At 42.9% G+C, this 22,687-nt stretch overlaps 1 protein-coding gene across 1 annotated transcript; it reads right to left on the reverse strand.

The window, feature by feature from the left end:
- Positions 1 to 6,462: 6,462 nt before the first annotated feature.
- SH3BP5L (SH3 binding domain protein 5 like) lies at positions 6,463 to 21,175 on the reverse strand. The gene is made up of 7 exons (XM_081321025.1): positions 21,137 to 21,175; positions 15,228 to 15,883; positions 14,107 to 14,169; positions 11,162 to 11,290; positions 9,755 to 9,916; positions 9,350 to 9,523; positions 6,463 to 8,138 (listed from the first exon to the last, which is right to left on the reverse strand). Exons 2-7 carry the CDS (start codon positions 15,447 to 15,449, stop codon positions 7,737 to 7,739), a joined length of 1,152 nt encoding a protein of 383 aa, XP_081177151.1. The 5' UTR covers positions 15,450 to 15,883; positions 21,137 to 21,175; the 3' UTR covers positions 6,463 to 7,736.
- Positions 21,176 to 22,687: the final 1,512 nt, after the last annotated feature.

Raw genomic sequence — 22,687 nt, forward strand, 5'->3', positions numbered from 1 at the left:
CTTCTGTAATTCTCTTTTTCCACCCCTCCCCAACTCTCCAGCAGAGGAAATAGCAATCAGCTGGCCCAGGATGAGAGTTTTTTGCTGAGTCTCATCAGAGAAGCATTTTAATACCCGATAAGTCTGCAAGTGCAGTGAAGGAAACTCCAGATGTTTTAAAGCTCTTGTTCTTCTCTCTCTTGGATGGTTGTGCTTAATTTGGCACTTTCCAGTCGTGCTGACTTCATGCAGCCAATTTTCTGTCATTACAGATTTGCCTCTTGATTAGGAATTTCAGGAATTTTTAAAACACACACACACACTGTATAAATTTGTGGATAAGCTGAGAATTCTATGTTCCAAAATACAACCCCAAATTGGGTTCAGATTATCTGTGGATGGGCTTTTCCACAAATATATATATGGTAATACTTTTTTTAACTACCTTTATAAATACTGATGGATAAGCCTATCTCTAGATCAGTCCTAGAGGAGATCAACCCTGACTGCTCTTTAGAAGGCCAGATCCTGAAGGTGAAACTCAAATACTTTGGCCACCTAATGAGAAGGAAGGACTCACTGGAGAAGAGCCTAATGCTGGGAAAGATCGAGGGCAATAGAAGAAGGGGATGACAGAGAATGAGGTGGCTGGATGGAGTCACTGAAGCAGTAGGCGTGAGCTTAAATGGACTCCAGAAGATGGTAGGACAGGAAGGCCTGGAGGAACGTTGTCCATAGGATCGCGATGGGTCGGATACGACTTCGCAACTAACAACAACAAAGCCTATCTCTGGATAAATTGACCCTCACATTTTTAACCAAAATACCATGAAAATTTTGCCACCCACAGATAAGCTGATTGTAAAAATTAAAAGCTTTGAGTGTCAGGTTATTGGCAGATAGTCTTATCCATGCGGATGTTTCACAACTGGTCTAAAGAGCATGCCTGATGCTTCCCTTGACAATGTGAGAGAGTTTTTGAGAGAGAGTTTTTGAACCCAGGAGTTCCCCATAAGCAACACTGAGAGCCTTCTTAATCTTCCCCTTGAAGCTCCAGACCAAAAGTCTCCAAACTTGGCAACTTTAAGCCTTGTGGACTTCAACTCCCAGAATTCTCCAGCCAGTATGGATGGCGGAGGAATTCTGGGAGTTGAAGTCCACAAGGCTTAAATTTGCCAAGTTTGGAGACCCCTGCTCCAGACCTTCAGCGACGAGCCTGGGTAATCAATAAGCCCACAAAATTGACCTCTATTATTTACCAGCCTTTTACAGAGCCAATAGCCCACATTTCCAAGCTCTCTGCAGAGGAAGTGCAAGCAGTACGGAAACAAAAGATCTTGGAGGACTTCAGAAAAGGCTTCTTCAGGGGGCCTTGATGAAGGAAGGATGTTATTGTTCCTTCTCTGCCATGATCCTCTAGAGCGGAGTTTCCCAACCTTTCTGGTTTTGCTTCCGGGGGAGGGGATGGTTCTGGGTGAGCAGCAGGGAAGCACACAGCTCCATTTGTGTGAGTGGCAGCACACACAGGAACATGCTTGCCCGCTGCTCACACAAGTATGGATGCATACATACATGCTTGCCCATCACTTCCACGGCCCAGTTCCGAATGGCTCAAGGCCCGGGGGTTGGGGTGTCCAATCTTAGCAACTTTAAGACTTGTGAACTTTATCTTCCAGAATGCTGGTTGAGGAATTCTGGGAGTTGAAGTACACAAGTCTTAAAGTTGCCAAGGTTGGATGCCTCTGCTCTAGAACTCTGCAGGACTGCCTGGGGGAGGGTGGTAGAAATGTCAAGGACAATTGAAACCCCCCCCCCTCTTTTTAACATGTGTTGTAATACACATATGGGGCAGCTGCATTTTGACTGTTTTGACCAGGGGTCTCCAAACTTGGCAACTTTAAGACTTGTGGACTTCAACTCCCAGAATTCCTCAGCCAGCGAGTTTGACATGCCTGCCTTAGTGCGTGCAACACATAACAACCCTTTCAACAGCCAAGCCAGCATGGAAAGGGTGAGTCAAGACTCTGAAGAGGAAGGGAATCCAAAATGTCGATCTGAAGAGGGTAAAGGAAAACAGCAGTCCGCCTATCAAGGTGTCAGGCTGAACTGCAGAAAGCACATAAGATTTGTTCTTCTATGAAAGACAATGCATCAGGAAGAAGGCAAGAAAAATAAAATGCACAGTGGGAGAAGGGAAAGGAAATTGGATACAGGCTTGATGGTTGCTAGGCAATTAGCTGCTGTTCTTCACAATTCCTCTTTAAATGTTAGGAACCAGACCTAACTGTTGCTCTGGGAACAAGTTAGGGCAGCATCTCACTGATGCCTTGGCTGGAGATCTCTTCCCTTTGATCTCTGGATGGCACGCCTAGAACCAAGCAGACCAGACTAGGATTGCGCTGCCTTCCCATCAGCAGGCTGAAAATAGTTGGAGGAAAAGCCAACTGGTAGAAACCACAGTGCCATGTGGGTCATAATGTTACTGCAGACATGAAGCATGGTATGAACATGTGCCATTAGTGTGATGATGTCGTGATGGGCATGACCTCACTTGTGCCCTTCGTTCACCTGTAGATTTATTTATAAGATGTATATCCTGCTTCAGGCTGAATAACTGTAGAGAGATTCCCGTAGATGGAGCCCAGCTTAGCAAGCAAGGAAACGGACTCAGCCACCAGTGAAGCAGCAATCCTTCTCACCTCCACTTTGGGACTGAGTGAACAAAAGTTGAAGGAGATGCCTGGAAAGGGATGAGATTGCTCTTCTGTTTCCAGCTAGCATCTTGTCTTGGGATTTTACCAAAACACCATATTCCTCTTGTGAAAATATCCTCTCGCAAGTTCATCACAAAACCCCATTTACTGTTATATGTTGTTGTTGTTGTTGTTGTTGTTAGCTGCGAAGTCGTGTCCGACCCATCGCAACCCTATAGACAACGTTCCTCCAGGCCTTCCTGTCCTCTACCATCTTCTGGAGTCCATTTAAGTTATATGTTGGATGTTACCAAAGAATACAGCTATATTCTCTGAGCGATTTTGTTCAAAGGCAACATTCCTCAGGAAGACTGAGAAAACTCTGTTCATTTTCACTCTGAGAATGCAAGCAGATGAATATGCATTCCACAAATAAAGGAAAGATGAGTGAACAATATCATGTAAGAATGTGTTTCTCTATTATGGAAATGAATTATGTAATTTAGATTATTGCAAGATATTTTCAGGACAATCCAAATAGGTAAATATTTCTATTGCTATTTGTTTTGAAAATATTGATGCAGTGGATTTATATATCAGGCTACGCCATGGTTTGTTTAATAGTGGTTTATTGAGGAAACTGCAATTTGTTGGACTCACATTTGGACTAATCCATACAGCATGGTTTACAACCCACAGTAGCTGAGTTCACCTAGCATTCTAAACCCTGACTATGATTTAGCATGATTTGTGGACAAATTTGATATATTATTTCTCCCTAGAGGAAACTGCCTTTCCAAAGGAACTTAAATCAGGCGTAACAATCAGAACTACTTTATGCTTTATGGGCAAGTTTCTGGCTAGGCTTATACATTCATTAAGTCATGATTTTTAACTACGGCTTGATGAATAAGCTACAGTATCCTATTTATGCAATACACTGACCTGCAAAGCATGATTTACAACCACAGTTACTGGGTTCATCAGCTAAGCCAAAACTACTTTATGGTTAACAGGTTACACTCAAACTGAGTCTGTTGAAAGTTGCAGAGGGCTGCTGAAGTACAGGATTTCACGATTCAGTGTCAGAAAGACAGCTTATTACAGCAATGTTGTTTTTTTTTGGGGGGGGGCGGTTATTTTCCTGTATGTGCTTTGCATTTGCAACCATTATTTGTACTCCTGGAGTTATTTTATTGCTTGATTCCTTGACTAAACCACAATGAATTAAAATTCAGTTGTATTTCTTTTTTTCCCCAGATGATCTTGTTCATATTCCTTTTTCTTTTCTATACCTGCTAGTGCCTAAGCAAACATTCATGCCTTCTAAAATAAATGATACGTTGGTGGGATTTCAGCAGCCATGTCAAAAATTTCCTTTTTGGAGAAAGTTTCAAATTTCTTGGCTTCCAACAATTATAGCTTGTCGTGGCTGAGTCATATGGATTCTAATGAGTATGCTCTCAGATGAAGAGTTTGCACTGGAAAAAAATGATGATAATCCACGTACAGAAGAAATAATTGTTTTGGTCATGAACAATTAGCTCCGGTTTTCAGCATCATCTAATCCTTCCTAAGAAGCCCATTAAGATGTTTTCCCTTAAAAAACTCATGAGTGTGACCAGACTGATGGATTGGTCTTAAGAACAAAGAATGCAAATATTACTAAGAAGTCAATCTGGATAGCATTAAACATTAAATCCTACCAGATTAATGGATGTTTCAAAATGCTTCCATGTTCAGTTCAAGATGGTGATGGTAATCCATTCATAAACAATTATACTCAATTGCTTGTAGCCATCACCACTGTACCCATCTGTCATAAAGACTGTGACCTAGCCAGTTTTTTTCAGAAAACAAAGATATCATATATAGAAAAACAGAAGAGTTTTGTTGGGACATTACCATTCAGAATTTGATTTGGGGACTTGCAGGCCTAATGCATCTCTATATGTTGACCTATATTGTTTCCTGAGATCCAGTTGCTTTCTTGCCTTCATTTGCCAGTTGTTTTTATTTGAAAAATCGCCATGGCGAAAACTAGAAAGATGTCACCTTGCCCCTTTCATATTTTAGCAGTCTTGGTTTCAGCTTGATTCTTCCCCGTCAAAAGCTACAAGATGTACAGTATTTGGAATACATCAGGCAGATTTAAATGTGATCCAAAACTCTCATAAGACGTTGTTATGGGTAACCCTCTTCCTTAGGAGGCTTGCCAACCAATTTTCTATAGTTCACAGACAAAAAAGCATTAATACTTGGTTTAGATGACCTTATTACCAATCAGTTTTTCAAGACATCTGATGTTTCGCAACAATTTGACTGCCCAGCACCAGTACTTGTAATTAAAAGAGCTCTTGACTGTATAATTTGAACCTGGTGCATGAACTACATCTAACTAATCTTCAATGATGATTGACATTAGAAAAAAAAACATTTCAAAGGTCCTAAATTTACTTTTTTTTCATTCAGTTTTAAATTTATGTTAAGCTAGAAACGGGCTGCAAGTTATTTGGAACACTGAGTAGGAATGTTGTTTTAACAAGTTCAATTAAGTTAGGGTAAAGAATATTTAATTGGAATGATAGCATATGACCCCTGAATGAGATTAATTCAACAAAATATTCTTTTCTGGGTATACTGGATCTCTTCAAGGATATAGCATTAGGGTTGGAGATCACCTTCTATGTGTTGGAAGTGAAGTATATTGGTTTCTGGCCCAGATTGTAGGCCTGCTCTAGGCTGACATAATTTTGATTTAATCTTCAATGATTCATAGGGTGCTCACAAAAGAAAACATGTTGCGTTATGTTGAAGTACAAAGAATGCTGCATCTACATCTACAACGAGGAAGATGGTTTTATTTTGGTGCACGCAACTTAAAACCCTGGATAGGCGGCTACATTTTACACAAGAACTGGCTTTCTGCTGATGCCATAGGAAACTGATGAATAGTTTCATACAGCCAGCCTTTGTTGTTTGAGACTTGATGTGGTCATATAGGATGTACCAAAATTCACGCCCCAAAGACAATTTATTATATAAATTACATTAAATGTTTAAACTGGACCTTTAAACATTACTAAGCATGGCAACATTTTCTCTGAAAAACAAAAAAATATTAATAAAATCTATTGTAATTGGCTCCTGGGGACCTGATTTTTTGGTACGTTCTGTATTTGTTCAAAAATTATTTACTTTTTTTTGTCCTTTCCTTTTTTTTTCTTTCATCCTCTATGTTCAAGTTACATTCCAGTTTATTTTGGTTTTAGTGGTATTTATTATTATATCTGATTGTTTTCTCTTTTTTCCTGTGGATAGGACTAGATATGTTAAAAAGGTACATTCAAAAGACACATTTTGCATACAGTACAGAGAAAAGGTCTGTATTTCTTGCTCTCATTGGCATGGCATATACTGTAGTTGTGTGAACTACAAAAAGCTTTCACGCTCTTACCAAGGATGGGGAAGCTTGCCTCACACTCCAGTTTGTTCGTGCAGCAAAAACATTTGGGAAGAAGTGTTGAAACTTGTGCAATTCTCTATTTTCCTACCGTATTTTCCGGCGCATAAGACAACTTTTTAACCCATGAAAATCTTCTTAAAAGTTGGGGGGTCGTCTTATACGCCCAGTCGTCTTATACGCCAGAAAATACAGTACATTAGAAGATCTCTCCCACCTCCCATGATTTTTCAATACCACAGCTGGAGGGGGTGGGGTGGGGTGGAGACACACCCACCCACACATTGTACCTGGCTGCACTTAGCAAAATAAAAAGAAAGTAGCCACTTGACAGGGCATAAACTTTACTTTAAATAAAATACACAGCATAAGCCGGTCATACAAACCTCCACACACGCGTGCGCGCACACACACACACACAGAGAGAAACATGTACAGAGTTGATGTATGGCTGCCTCAAACCAGCAAGTTCTCATCACAGCCAAAGTCCAGCAAATTTGTTTTGAGTGGCAGAAACTGCTCCCCACCTGCCCGCTCCCACCCGCCCGCCAAAAGGCATGGAAAGACGGGGGACTGCTGGACAACAGAATCCAGTCCCCTCTTTCGCCACCTGCTAGTGCAAACGATTGGAAGATTAGAACACACGGCAGAAAGGGTTGTGCTGAGGGTATTGGGTAGGTGGGGGCCTTCCGGGTGGAAGGAGCCCCCTGCCCCACATCTTTCCTCCTGCGAGCGCTGGACGGTACCACCGTGGTACCATTTTCTCCACTGGATTTTGCAGTGAGGCGAGACAGCGTGTCTCTGCTTAGGAGAAGCTAGAAAGAGGTGGGTGGCTGCCATCTTGCACGTCTGGGTGTGTGGGTGTGTGCGCATGCCCTCTGTTGCAAAGGAGAGACAAATGGCATGCCTTGTCAGTTATGGGTGATAGTGAGTCAGAGAAGCCCTGTGGGGCACCAAAGTTCTTCTTTAAAAGAGCCATATTGTCACGTACAGCCTTGCACGGCAACTCTGGGAAAGCAGTGTAGGAAGTTCTCTCAAACGCGCTGAGAGGAGCGGGGGAGCATCTCTATACTAGTAGCTCTACAGCCCACTTATATTCATCTTCCCCCCCACCCCCACCAAAGAAAGATTAAAAGGAGCAAAGCTGGTTCCCTCCCACACCTCTCTCAGCTTCTAGACAGCCTTCCAGCAGCCAAGAATAACTACATCACCAAGGATCCAACCAGCCAGGATAAAAGTGCAAAGTTGCAGAATGACTTCTGGCATGCAATGCTCCCAGGAAAGAGGGGCATGCTTGGGGAGACGGCAGCCTGATGGAGCAGGTAAGGTGGGATTCAGAACGCTAAAAATCTCCAAAAAAAACACCTGGGATTTGGATGAACCCCTGAGCGGGGAGATTAAAAGGGCAGAAAATTTGGGATTGCACCTATGTAGACTGGGGGAGGGGGGGAAGGGAGAAACCAACACTGCAGATGGATGAGGCCAAAATCACTATGCAATCCACGCCTCTCCTTGCCACTTCTCCCCGGTGCCTGGGAACCAGCACCTCCCCAATCTTCTGAAGGCCAGGACTTAAAAGGGGCGGTGGGAGAAGGGACAGGTCAGAGACTGATGCTGCGGTGATGCTTGAAGGAGTGGGGCTGAGCCATCCGCCGCTGTTGCCTTTCCTCCAGCTCATCGCTGTTGAGACTGGCAGCATCAGACAGGCCCAGCAGGTGCTCAACTGAGTCAAACTTCTGCAGGTCGGAGGCAATGGTCTGGAAGCTGAGGACCGAAAGCGTGTCGGATGAGGCAACAGGCTCAGGAGGTAGCACCATCCCGCCGTACAGCAGTGCCGGGCTGGCTTCAGCACCAACTGGGGAAGCGCGACGTCCTACCAAGCGCTGGAGCCTCCGGGCATGGATCTGCTCGCTGATCTGCTCCAGGTTGCGCAGGGCTACGGAATAGCGCATCTTGGCCTGGGCAACCTGCTGCTCCAGGGACGTCACCCTGGTCTTGTGCTCCTAAACCGCAAGGAATACCAGGCAAGAAAAATCTACCATGAAGGTTAACATCATCACGCCTGTCGATACATTATTGTATTACACCGAGGACAAGATCTCTGCCTTAGGAACACTCTTCTAAAACTGAGCAAGATTGGAGGCAGATATAGACATCCGTAGAAGCACACTCCTCGGCCACCTTCAATACTGAGTGAGTAGTTAAACTTCGTGGTTTATGATTGCATTAGGTAGAAAAGATGGATGGGAGAGACAAAATCAAAATTAAAAAGAGGAAGGGAGTTTGCAGCGCTCAGCCCAAAGGTTGTGCACTTAGGCTGTGTATAACCAGCTGGGAATCCACTATTCCAAAGTCATTTCCCAATTTCCACCCAGAATTCCAAATTCTCTCCCATCCCATTTGAAAATCTGAATTCTAAGCGAGTACAGATGGGTCTACATGACAACAGACCAATAGCAAATCACTTCCATACTATCTACCAAGGAAACTGTTAGGCATATGATTAAGCCTACCTGGTTGGGTTGGAAATATATAAGCCATGATGTATGATATCACTTTAAATGTGATGTTTGGCCAAGGGTGTGTTTGCCTCCCAATGGCCATAAGAGGGAGCTAGAGACGTAGTTTCTCTCTGCTCTCTCTTACATGGGCATCTCCATGTAAGCAACAAAAGTTGAACTTGACTTGGAGGGTTTATTTTTTCCTCCAAGATAATCCAGATGTTTAACTTGAGCTGGAAGAGTCATGACAGACAACATCCTTGAACCTCAAATCTGTGCCTAGAGTTTCACAATTTCATGTTCTAGGAGTGGACGCGATCTAAAATCTTACCTCTTCGAACAAGCTGGCCTGGCCTGATGGGATGGGGTTGGGTTTTATTAATGTGTTTTAACCTACTTTTTTAATGTGTTTTAACTTATTGTAAGAGTTGTGGGCATTTTGTTTAATTTCTTTTAATTTTTGTATTTTGCCTTTTAACATGTACTGCCCTGTTCACCGCCCTGAGTCCTTCAGGAGAAGGGCGGTATACAAATAAAATTAATAATAATAATAATAATAATCTCATCAGGAAAAGATGAAGCTAGCTCTCTCGCTTGGTCTCAGGATAGATGGGAAACAATAGGCCTCGTTTTGCAGAGACCAACATCTGCTCCCCCTCCTGCCTGTTTAGCGTAGCCAAGGGACTTAGGGCAGGGTCAAAGGTTGGCCTCACCTCCAGAATTTGGTTGAACTGAGCCTTCAGCTCGAAATAGGGCTTGCTCTTCAGAATCACTCGCTTCAGGGACTTCTGGAGTGACTGCACCTTTGCCTCGGCCTGCTGGCAGAGCTGGGTGACCCGTTGGTGCTCCCGTTCGCTGTGCAGGCGTTCTTCCTCAGCCTCGTTCACCTGAAGGGCAGAGGAATCAGAGTTACTGAACTGATACCGAACCAGTCTTGCTAGCCTCTTCTCTCCATCTTTATGGTGACTGCTGCTTTCCGACACTAGAGAAGCTACATCCATGGGGTGCTCCAGAGAAACATTCCCCTGTCTGGAACCTTCCTGGATCATCTAGACTCTTCTGGAGCCCATCAGGTTGGAAAGGTCAGTCCAATTCCACCCCTAGAAGAAGAACTTCACCTTGGAGGTGGCATGGTTCAGCATCTCCTGCCAGGTGGGATCCAGCCTGTTCTTGTCTGCCATGACTCCTTGCTCGGCCACAAAAACCATTTCCCGGGCTGCGTTGTGCATGCTAACAGCTCGTTCGTACCGCAGCGCAGCCTTCTGAGTCTCTTGCTGGGCCTGCCAGAAAGCAGGAAAAGTGGAATCAGGAATATTAATTAAAACAACCACTATCACTCTGAACATTGCCTAAATACAACCGAGAAAAGGACACAACTGACTACTGACTGACACAAGGGCAGTTTTTCACCCATGCCATCACTCTGCTAAACAACTAATTCCCACAACACTATCAAACTACTTAGTAGGGCAGGGGTGTCAAGCTGCCAGCCTGCGGGCCAGACACGTTATCCCAAAACCACGCCCACCCCATTGCTGGCAATGGAGAAAAAGCTCCGATACGTCACGTGACGTTGCGAGTTTGACATGTCTGTAGTAGGGCTATATTACTATTATTCTTCCCATTTTTTCTATTACCTATTCCTTATCTTCTTATGACTATAACTTTGTTACTTGTATCTTACAATTTATATAAATTGTTTTATTTAGTATCCTGGTACGATTTATGTTGATTGCTTATTTAGTATCCTATGACTATCACTGAGTCTTGTATCTTATGATTTATGATGAATGTATTTTATGATTACGATCATGATTTATCACTTGTTGCTTGTATGTACACTGAGAGCTTATGCACTGGAGACAAATTCCTTGTGTGGCCAATAATGAATTCTATTCTATTCTATTCTATTCTATTCTATTCTATTCTATTCTATTCTATTCTATTCTATTCTATTCTATTCTATTCTATTCTTATTCTTATTCTTATTCTTATTCTTATTATTTTATTTTCTATTCTTTCATGCTGATCCATCTTTTTCAACATTTTATGAATCCTCTCTCAAAAATTAAATAAGCAAATAAAATAATAAATTAAATTAAATTAAAAAATAAAAAATTTCTGGTGTTAAAACTGTAGAGCATAAATTATATATTCATGAAAGGCCACAGCCAAGGTCACTATTATTGTTCTTCCTGTTAACTACTTTGTCATCAATATAACAGACAGAAGACAGGTCAAGAAGTTTCAAACGGATTTAGTAGTTTAAAATTTTTTGGAGGGCTTGTTTCACTATATTACTAATGTTGTAGTAATACATTAACCAATATTCAACTAGAGGGGATAATGTGTTTATAATGTGGGGGGTTTTTATACACCTTTTTAATGCTTTGATTGTTTTGTGTTTTGTGGTTGTTGGGTTTTTTTTTTGGTCTCCTCGGACTTATTTTGAGTTTCGTATTTTAACTTTGTTTTGAATAAGATAAAAACATGTGAAAAAAGAAGAAAAGCCACGGCCTGCGTACCTCCCTGGCCAAGCGCCTGGCTTCGTAATAAGGCCGTGCTTTCTCAATGCAGTTTCCCAGCTGGGAGCCCTGAGTGTTCAGCTTCCTAGCCGATTCAGACAAGATCCTCCGGTACGTGGTGCGGGCCTCCTGTTAAGACCAAAGGCACAAACTGTCTCAGCATCTTTAATAAACATTCCCCTTCTTTCTTTCTTTTCTTTCTTTCTTTTTCTTTCTTTTCTTTTCATAATAATAATAATAATAATAATAATAATAATAATAATAATAATAATAATAATAATAATAATAATAATAAGAAGTTGGAAGGGACCTTGGAGGTCATCTAGTCCAACCCCCTGCTCAGGCACGAAAACCTATACCATTTCAGGCAAATGGCTGTCCAGTCTCTTCTTAAAAACTTCCAGTGTTGGAGCATTCACCGCTTCTGGAGGCAGGTTGTTCCACTGGTTAGTTGTTCTAACTGTCAGGAAGTTTCTCCTTAGTTCTAGGATGCTTCTCTCCTTGAGTAGTTTCCATCCGTTGCTTCTTGTCCTGCTTTCAGGTGCTTTGGAGAATAGCTGGGCTCCCTCTTCTTTGTGGCAGCCCCTGAGATATTGGAACGCTGCTATCATGTCCCCCCTCACCCTTCTCTTCGTTAAACTACACATACCCAATTCCAGCAACCGTTCCCTATATGTTTTAGCCTCCAGTCCCCCAATCATCTATGTTCTCTGTACCCTTTTTTCTTTCTCTTCCAGTATTGTAAGTGCCTTCTATAGTTCAATAAATGTGGCAATGGTTACCCTTTAAAAAAATAAAAAAATAAACATCCCCCCCCACAATTCTTGCCATATTTATTACTCTTATTCAGACTTTGTCTCTCTAGCCTGACCGTGCCCTTCCCGCGATTCTTTCCCTGCAAACTGATTTCAATGCTGTGCAAATTGGATGTTCAGGCAGAGTGTCCGTACCGCACGGCCACCGTCTGGATCAGCCACAGAAGCCCCGAGGGTGCCAATCTATCCCAAATGTTCAATGCGTCTGAGCAGCAGTAGGGAAGTCCCAAAGGTGATAGGGCAAGAGCAACTGCAAAGCACTGGGTTCAACCAGAACCTCCAATCAGTTTGACAAAGCAGACCACAACCTATTCCATGGTAAACTAGAAAAATGGGGGGATAGACAACATCACCACCAGATGGATTGGCAACCGGCTGACAAACTGTACTCAATGAGTCATCCTTAATGGTACCACATCTACAGGAAGGGTGTAAGTAAGTAGTGGGGTGCCACAGGGTTCCCTCTTAGGCCCAGGACTCTTCAATATCTTCATAAGTGGCTTAGTTGAGGGAATAGAAGGGGAGCTCGTCAAATTTGCAGATGGCACTAAGCTGGCAGCAATAGCCAACACCCCAGAAGACAAGCTCAAAATCCCAAAAAATCTTGACAGACTTGAGCAATGGGCCCTATCCAACAACATGGGATTTAATGTGGAAAAAAGAAAGGTTTTATGCCTAGGCAGGAAAAACCAAAAAGTACAAGTACAGATTAACAAAAACCTGGCTCAGAAATAATAACTGTGAGAGGGAACCTGGAGTCCTAGTAGACGGCAGTGTGCGGCAGCAATCAAAAAAGCTAATACAATCTTTGGTTGTATAAACAAAGGCATAGAATCAAAATCATGTGAAGTATTAGTAGTGCTTTATAAAGCCTTAGTAAGGCCACATCTGGAATACTGCATCCAGTTTTGGTTAGGTAAAGGTAAAGGTTCCCCTGCACATGCATGCTAGTCGTTTCCAACTCTAGGGGCCGGAGCTCATCTCCGTTTCAAAGCCGAAGAGCCAGCGCTTGTCCGAGGACGTCTCCGTGGTCATGTGGCCGGCATGACTAGATGCCAAAGGCGCACGGAACGCTGTTACCTTCCCACCGGAGTGGTCCCTATTTTTCTACTTGCATTTTTACGTGCTTTCGAACTGCTAGGTTGGCGGAAGCTGGGACGAGTTAACAGGCGCTCACTGTTACGCAGCACTCGGGATTTGACCCGCCAAACTGCTGACCTTCTGATCGACAAACTCAGCGTCCTAACCCACTGAGCCACCGCGTCCCTCAGTTTTGGTTACCACATTACAAAAAAAGATGTTGAGACTTTGGAAAAAGTACAAAGAAGAGCAACTAAGATGATTAAGGGCCTGCGGACAAAAATATATGAAGAACAGTTGCAGGAATTGGATTTGGCTAGTCTAAAGAAAAGAAGAAACAGGCGTGACATGATAGCAGTATTCCAATATCTGAGGGGCTGCCACAAACAAGAGGGGGTCAACTTATTTTCCAAAGCACCAGAAGCCAAGTCAAGAAACAATGGATGGAAACTAATCAAGGAGAAAAGCAACCTGAAATTAAGGAGAAACTTCCTAACAGTGAGAACAATCAACCAGTGGAACAGCTTTGCCTTCAGAAGTTGTAGGTGTTTCATCACTGGAGGTTTTTAAGAAGAGACTGGACAGCCATTTGCCTGAAATGGTATAGGGCAGGGGTAGGCAACCTCGGCTCTTTTATGACTCATGGACTTCAACTCCCAGAATTCCTGAGTCAGCTATGCTGTAAAGACAAGGAATATATCCGTATGTCTGGTTTCAACCTGTTCCACTTCCTTGCCTGACCGAGGGAACAATTAACCAGTGGGACAACCTGCCTCCAGAAGCGGTGAATGCTCTAACACTGGAAGTTTTTAAGAAGAGACCAGACAGACATTTGTCTAAAATGGTATAGGGTTTCCTGCCTGAGCAGGGGGTTGGACTAGATGACCTCCAAGGTCCCTTCCAACTTTATCATTATTATTATTATTATTATTATTATTATTATTATTATTATTATTATTAATCTTTCCCTTCCCTTGAACATGAAGGAAAATCTCGGGCCCACAGCCACCTCCCCCTCCCCTTCAAGGAATGTTGACTCTGTTGCCGTACATCCAACTGCAATTCCACTTGATTGATCTCTTCGTTAGCTTGATTGAGATGCTCCAACTCTTCCTGTGGGCAGAAAATCAAGAGACCGAGGCTTAAGAGAAGGCACCGAACTAAGCACACCACCCATAATTCTGAACCAGCATGGCCACCAGCTGCGAATTCCAGGACTTGTAAAATCCCAGCACAACCACAGGGCTGGAATTCACTTTTCAGCTTGGTCTAGTACAGGGGTCTTCAAACTTGGCCCTTTTATGATTTGTGGCACGCTGGCTGAAGAGTTCTGGGAGTTGAAGTCCACAAGTCATAAAAGGGCCAAGTTTGAAGACCCCTGGTCTAGTAGTTCCTACTTGACTTCCGAACAGGGAGGGAACATAGGCACTCGTGCATAGGCATGTATTCGTTCAAGCATTCAGAAGAGGCAGAAAAAAAATCCTTTATTTAATACAAAATAAACAATGGAAAGTTAAGAGCCGTGGTGGCGCAGTGGTTAGAATGCAGTATTGCAGGCTAACTCTGCCCATAGCCTGGAGTTCAGTACTGAGGCTGGTAAAATGAGGAGCCAGATTGTTGGGGACAGTATGCTGACTCTGTAAAGCGCTTAGAGAGGGCTGTAAAGCACTATGGAGCAGTATATAAGTGCTATTGCTACACCATGTTGTCAGATATTATTCTGTTAAACCAGGAAATATGGCTTTCAAAATAAAATTTTCTATTTGGATGAAGGGGATTGACAAGATTTCGGAACATAAGAAGTATCGATGATGAGACAGTACAATTCCTTTCACCCTTTTTGTCTCCCAGAGACAGACTGTTCCCATTTTCTTCCTGAATGCCTGAAAAATAATCCAAAATCAGATTGCGGATCAAAATCAGAGTGTAGCCCTTCAGGAGGCAGGAAGGCCAAATTTCAGCTCCCTCTGGCATGGCGCAGGTTTTTGAAGGCCACCGACATGGGTTACAAACAGCCACACAGTCACTAAATGGCAGCAAAGACTTTTCTGTAGCCCTTTGCTGCCACCTAGTGGCTGCCTAGATTTTTGCAACCAGACCTTAGGACCCAAACTACCTAAGTTTCAGAGAGGAGAGGTGGCCAAAAGAGAAGGAATTTAACAACCCCTCACCTGAATGCGAGGGTCAAGCTCTTCCTCCTCCTCCTCCTCCTCTTCTTCTTCCTCCTCATTTTCTTTCTTCTTGGCATCGCCACCACCATCACACATGGCCTCCGGCCCAGGCACCCGCTGCTCCTCGCTGCCTTCGGAGGGAATCTGCAGCTGCCCCGGAGGTGTCTGCCGTCCATCTCCCAGGTTCATGCCCAGCACCATACGCTGGTCAGAGTCCTCCATGCCTGCCTCCCTGTGCCCCTCTGCGGCCTCTGCTCTCCCTCAGCAGGCAGGCTGCCCAAGTCACAAAAACCCAGGCACCATGTGCAGGCCAGGCCCACCCACAGGGAATTGGCATGGGCTTTCTGAGTTCATACAGATGCCGTTGGCAGGCGCAGCAAAGGAGAAGAGGCAAAAGTTACGGCAGCGATCTGGGAAGCAATAGGCCACCTCCAGTGACGTCAGCTTAGTTGGAATCCTTTGGGAAAATAAAATCGCCGGAAGAGCTTCTCCGCAGAGAGAGAGAGGCACAGGCAGGGAGGTCCCCAAAGATGGTCCCTTGCAGAGGGGGTGGAGAAAGTTCCCTGTCAGGCGTATCCTCCACCCCCTCCCCACCTCTACTGCATTCTCTTAAGGTCCTCCCTTGATGGTAAGCTCCAGCATCACAACCTCATGAACTGAAACAGCCAACAGGAGGCAAGAGGGGGGGGGGAAAGAAAGAGAATTACGTTAAAAACTAGCTATTTTAGTAAGAGGCAACAGACAACTACAGCTCTGCTTCATGAGCTGCAAACCAAAGTTGTAGTTCTTCTCCAGGAAGACCTCTCAAGTCTTTTCCTGTCTTCTACTGTGCCTTCAAATTTTAGAAAGGCAACTTACTGTCTTCTCTTCTAGTAAAGCTATAAAGAAGCACCTTGGAGACCAACAGCCTCACTGGGTGATACAACATTTATGATCAGCAGCATTTTCATTGGATACACAGCTTTCCCAGGGATGACCTGTCTCTTTTCCTACCAATGCACACTGGTACTGATTTTGCAGCTGTTCAACCTGCACCAGACAATGCTTTGCATTCTGCTTCTAACTATTGTAATGCTTCCAGTTCCCATCCTGCCCCCAAAGCCGTGTGTACAAATCTATGCATACATACATAAATACATACACCCATCATGCTATTTCCTGAGGGGTGGGTGGTGGGTGGGATATCAGCAACATTATGCACAATATCAGAACTAATCCACCAAATAAATCAGGGCATGAGACAAGAACAAGGAACGAAGGAACATGGCTAAATTTAGTTTATTATACCAGGGGTCTTCAAACTAGGCCCTTTTATGACTTGTGGACTTCAAGTCCCAGAATTCCTCTGCCAGCGTGCCTGGCTGAGGAATTCTGGGAGTTGAAGTCCACAAGTCATAAAAGGGCCAGGTTTGAAGACCCTTGGTTTATACCAACACTGCAGTACTACCTCTCTCTGTCCTTGCAAACCACCTTAGTTCTACCCCATCCGTATACCATTTCACATATTGCCCTTATTTACTTAGGTATATTTATATTTTCATTTTCCAGATAGTTCAGAGTTGGAATGGTGCTGAATGAGTAGTACTTACAATGAAGTTTTAGCCCTCGCTGAACCCCTTGTGGCCACATCATTACAATTCGGGTGTTTGACAACTGGCTCACATTTACAATGGTTCTAGCACCCTGCAGTCACATGATTCCCCATTTGCCACCTCCCCAAATGGCTTCCCACAAGCAAAGTCAATGGTGAAGCCAGCAGGGAAAGTTGTAAGTTACTCTGATAAGTCCCCTCCACCAATCTTCCTTTGCTGACACACAACCTGCAGTAGGCCTCCCAAGCCTTCCCTCAATTCACACTGGGCCTGTGCCAGTGACCCCCAGCCTCCTCAACCCGCCCTCTGAGAAAGCACCACACTCGTTGCCTGCCTTTAATTTCACACGTGCTTTTCTTCCGTCCTATCTCTGTCTTATTTCACTGGTCCCATTCAGCAACCAACCTTCCATTATATATTCATGCAAAACGTTCTATAATTCAAGACTACTCCATTTATCACATGCTTTCTCTAAATTAATAAGCATAACAAACTTTCTCGAACTCACACATTTTTCAGTGATTTGCTGAGAAGCAAAAATCGGATTTGCTACCCATTTGCTGCTACAGTTGCAACACCCTTCCCAAATGTGTGAGACTGGACAGCCGTTTATCAGAAATAGTATAGGTCTCCGTGAGAGCAGTGGACTAGATCAGGGCTTTTCAACCAGTGGTACGGGTACCACCTGTGGGTACATTGGCGCCTGGCAGGTGGTACGCGACCATCCTAGAAAAGTGGTAACGGGGGAGGGGAATGAGCTGAACCGGTGGCAGCACCGCACAAGCCTGAACGAGAGACGGCTGGAGCTGCATGGGCTGCCAGGGCTCAGTGGAAGCACCTGGATCAGCGCTTTTTCGGGGCTGCCAGGGCTCAGTGGAAGCGCCAAGAGCTCGGCACTAATCCTGATGCTTCTGAGCCCAGAAGAAGCGCCGATCAGCTGGAATGTTGCAGCATCTCCAGGGTCCTGTGATTTACATTCAGATGCTTGGCAACTGATTCATAGTTATGACGGTCACAGTGTCCCAGGGTCATGTGAAGTGACCAAAACCTGCTGCAACCACCCCCAGGGGGGAATAAAAACCAAACCACCCCACCCCCGCTGCCAATCCTCAACAGAAATGCTCACAACAATGAAAACCTCCGACAGGAGGAAGAGCACCGCCGGGTAGGCTGTCTTGCTCGGCTGTGGCTTGGGGGGCATTTTTTCAGTGCCATTGTAACTTCAAAGTCACCAAGCGAACTGTTGTAAGTTGAGGACTACCTGTACTTCATCACTTTTTTCCTTTTTTTTTTTGGTCATCAAGTTTTTGACACCTTGCTAGGCGACTGGTGGTACTCAGATGTTGCCATATCCTAAAAGTGGTACAATGGGTGAAAAGGTTGAAAAGACCTGGACTAGATGATCTATAAGGTCCCTTCCAACTCTGCTACTACCGGTATTACTGTTGCTCATTGCTACCACTTGTCCACTTCCAGTCAGAATTTTGCCAACCACCTTCTAATCCTCCTGTACTTTTTGCATTCATTCTTATTACCTTTAATTTTGTGTGGGGAAAATGTATTGTTCCAATGATCAGTCTTCACATATCCCTGAACAAATTGCACCCACTCCATTTGCAAACCATGTTTTAAAACCTCTGCAGCCATATCATTTTTACAGCTTTTGTGATTGACAGCTAATCATTTGGACACTAATATCCATACATTTGTTTCAATTCAGATCTTTAACATAACACTATTATTCTCATATAAATCTCCAAAATACTCCTTCCAGCATACCCCTCCTTCCAGTTTCATCATAAATCCATTTATCATTTTAATTCCAATCTAGTTGAAGCTCCTTGTTTAGTCTTCATCACCCACTACCAAATTATATATTTTTTAATTTCCAACGTTTACTCTGAATTTCTCTGCCCCTTTTAATTTTAACCATTTTTTGTTTTTAAAACATTCCTTGCAGCTATCTTCTTTCTCTACAAGTTACACAGTGTTTCCCTCTTCTGCATTTTTGCAGCAGTCTATCTCTTACATGCATTATTTCTCATCTATAACCCCTTTTACATCATGCTATTAAATGTATTTTTCCATTAACTTAACTCGATACTTCGTATTACATCATTCTTTTCACCCCGTTCCAAGAAGTTTCCTGTTTCCTTACATCATCTTTCCATTTATTCTGCTGGGCGATTATTATATCTTCTAATGCTTTTTTCATACATATTTTATATTTTCCTGTGGTCATTCTGGTTATAATATTTTTTTCTTTAATTTCTGTCCTTCCCTGGTTACTTTTTTTTCACTCATACTAAAAATGATCTGTCCCTTATTAAAAAAAATATCTTGTATCCTTCACTGATTCTCTCAGCTTTCCAACATAAACAATCAAATCAGTCATGCTTTATCTATTCATTGCTAGGTGTAGATCTCAACAGACTTCTGCTTAAATCATGCATTTGATATTTTTCCAAACAGATATTCACCAATTACAATTCTTACTCATCCTTAGTGTCTAAACGACCCAATCATTTTTCTCATTCTGACTCATCAATTACTGTCACCTACTAAATAATTCCTTCCATCACATTTCTTCAGAATGTTGTATAATTTTTCCTAAATTTGGAAAAGTGGTTATTATCATTTATTGGAGCAGAACATCCAACTATCACTAATCTAAGGATTCTCTACTTTCAGAGAAGTGATATCTTGACTACTAGTGATTTCATGGTTGGATCCATGCACTTTTCTTGGCAACAGTAGACATTTGCTTTCTTCTAGGACAGGGGTCTTCAAACTTGTCCCTTTTATGACTTGTGGACTTCAACTCCCAGAATTCCTCAGCCTGGCTGAAGAATTCTGGGAGTTGAAGTCCACAAGTCATAAATGGGACAAGTTTGAAGACCCCCGTTCTAGGATGTTTCTTTAACTTCCCATCTAGCCTACTATTCCCTGGAGATTTTCCTTCAGTGTACTAACCAAATTTAATCCTGCTTAGTTTCTTAACCCAGACAAGATCACCCACAACGATGACACGCAGGGCTTTTTTTCTCATAGAACGCTCAGAACGGAGTTCCGGCACCTTTTTTGGATGGAACCATGTAGGGTAGGCAAGGCGGGTTGTATGACATGTGTGAGTTCCGGCACCTTTTTCTTTTACAAAAAAAGCACTGATGACACCAATTCATATTGTTGGATCTGCAGTTTAGCCAATTCGTTCATAACAATGTGCTTTCCCTCTCTACATTATTCACTACTTTCATTTAGAATGAATGACATTTTTCCTCTTAATTTCATGAACACACATATTTTTGCCCCTTCATTTCCTACTCTTTGCCATTTACTTCATTTAGATTTCTGCTCACAATGTTCCTCCATATCCTATGGTCTTCACCAGAGTGCCCAGAAAGATTGGATTCTGACCCCCATCTCAGCTTTGAACAATTGAGGCTTTCATAAATGTTATAGTAACAAAGGAGCAGAGTTGGTTGCCACCTCAGCTGCATCCCATACTACATGTTATATTACTTGCTAATGCTTAAGATAGTACTAACACAAACATAGCCAAAGTTGATTTTATCCCAAGCATGCTCATGCTTTTCTATGCAACCTCTAATTAATTAATTTTTATCCCACCTTTATTATTGTTATAAATAACTCAAGGCAGTGAACACACCTTCCTCCTACTATTTTTCCCACAACCACAAACTTGTAAAGTGGGTTGGGCTGAAACAAGCAAGTGACTGGCCCAAAGAGCCACTACCCTGAAAGCCAATATACTTTTTTCCCCATAGTCTTCCCATTTAGAAATACATGGATGGACTGACCTACACCCAGAGTATGCATGCAAGGCTATATTCTGCCTGTCAATCTAAACTAACATTTTTAAAAAATCTAATGAAGTGGTTTCTAATATATAAAAGCTCATCAGCCTGCCCCGACTCCCTGTTTTCTGTATTATGCCAGGCAGTGAATTAGGGAAATTTGGAGAGGACCGAAGTGGGAACAGCTGGCTTGTGCCAGTCCCAAATTCGCTACGGTTTAAAGGGCCACAATACGCACCTGGCCACAACACCGCCCTTTTTATTTACACCCCTCTCTATGTGGATCCTCAAAGGGGTCGCCCAGGTTTGCCCCGAGAGCTTTCCAATATAAGCAAAGACTTATTTCCGAGGGTCGCATCTGGAAAACTCTCACTTTTTCCCGGTCTGGGCTTTTTGCACCGATTTCGGCGGCATTCCCAATTCTGCGCGGCTTTCCCACCCAAAGTGGCCCCAACCAAACGCGCGCGGGGCGGGGGAAGGAGCAGGATGTTTTATTTACCTTCAGCTTCAATTGCACCCGCTCCAACCTGGCCTAAGCGGAAACGGAAGTCCTGCGTCCCAGAGAAGCCACCCTTCCATTTCCCGAATCTTTTAACGTACAGCATGGCGGCTATCTTTGGTCTGGCCGGCAGGTGTAGTGATTTTTTACATCTTAGGCATTTTTTTCCCCCGAACATCCAGGAGAAAATACAAGGGATCTTTGGGTTACAATATATATGTGCTCCTCTTCCCTTCACCACAGTTTGCTAGTTTGGGTTTCTTCTCTGACTTTTCAATCTTCTATAAAAAAAAATGGTGCTTTGCAAAGGGAAACGCCATGTTGCGTTACGGAACAGTCGAGTGCTGTGCATAGACAAACGCTCAAAGATCACAGCCAGTTTGCCCGCTGGCTTTGGCGGCTTTGAATGAAGCTGCAGATATTTTTTAATTCCTGGGAGGCTACATTCCATGTAAGTCATGGGTTAGATTGTTCCGAACTGAAGAAGCTTCTAGGATGAAAAGCGGAACGTTTTCAAAGAAAAAAAAACCGAGGAAGTCCAGTTGCTTTTTGGAAAAAGCACTTTTGGGACAACCATGACCTGTATGATTGAGAATCTCTATCGATGTCTAAAACAATATTTCTCAAGCTTGGCATCTATAACGTGTGGATTTCAATGGTTGGTGAATTCCGAGAACTGAAGTCCACCCATCTTAAGTTGCAAAGTTTGAGAAACACTCTCCTAAAAGACTCAGCAGTCATGATTGGCTATGGAATGTGCAAATAAATGAACATGACAACGGGAGCTAAAATGCAAAACAATTTCTTTACAATAGTGTCTTAATTTAAAACAGAGAACCTTGGAAAAAGCCTATTTGTACTGCTTCCTGTTTTATTAGGAAACACACATCTTTGGGGCTTGCAAATGGTACAATGTTTGTAAGGTAAAGCTTAATACAGTACTGAATAAGGATTGCTATCATTCTTGACTATAATGTATTTTAGGGCAAAGGACTGGACAAGTAGTTTGAGAGGTTTTAAATATTTTTGTAAGAAGGCAGCAGCAAATCACTTTCATCACCTAGGCCAGGGGTAGGCAACCTTGGCTCTTTTATGGGAGTTGAAGTCCACGAGTCATAAAAGAGCCAAGGTTGCCTACCCCTGACCTAGGCAATCTGCAGATTTGAGTTCAACTAGAATTTTTAAAAAAAAATTTTAATTCTCTTCACGTAATCCTTGGTCTAAAAATATATTGTTTGGAAAGGAAAATAACTTAAAACAATGCATTATAAAAATGTAAGGTCTAAAGAGTTAATTCAGTCTTATGATCAACAGAGTGGCAAATACTGGACTTCTGTCATAAACTCTAATTTCTTTTAGCTGTCTTTTGAAAACAGCACTGTCAGAAGTATCTTTTCTGCCCAAAACATATTAAGATTCTTCTGTTCCGCTCATTTGTTTAAGTTGTTTATATATTATGTCTGTCCTGCATTGAATTCTAGGTGGTTTCAAAGTTTTGCTCGTGCATTTTTCATTTAAAAACTGCAATTTTATCTACAATTTTATCTAGTT

This window comes from Vipera berus (genome assembly GCF_964194415.1).
Source record: "Vipera berus genome assembly, chromosome: 2".
NCBI classification, from domain to species: Eukaryota; Metazoa; Chordata; class Lepidosauria; order Squamata; family Viperidae; genus Vipera; species Vipera berus.

Bases quoted from the DNA above. Each gene is read 5' to 3' on its own strand.
- SH3BP5L (XM_081321025.1), bottom strand. From the start codon at position 15,449: ATGGAGGACTCTGACCAGCGTATGGTGCTGGGCATGAACCTGGGAGAT. The intron at 14,170-15,227 runs GTGAGGGGTTGT...TTCTGCCCACAG, and splicing joins AGCTTGACCCTCGCATTCAG to GAAGAGTTGGAGCATCTCAA. The intron at 9,524-9,754 runs GTGAAGTTCTTC...TCTGCCCTTCAG, and splicing joins TGAACCATGCCACCTCCAAG to GTGAACGAGGCTGAGGAAGA.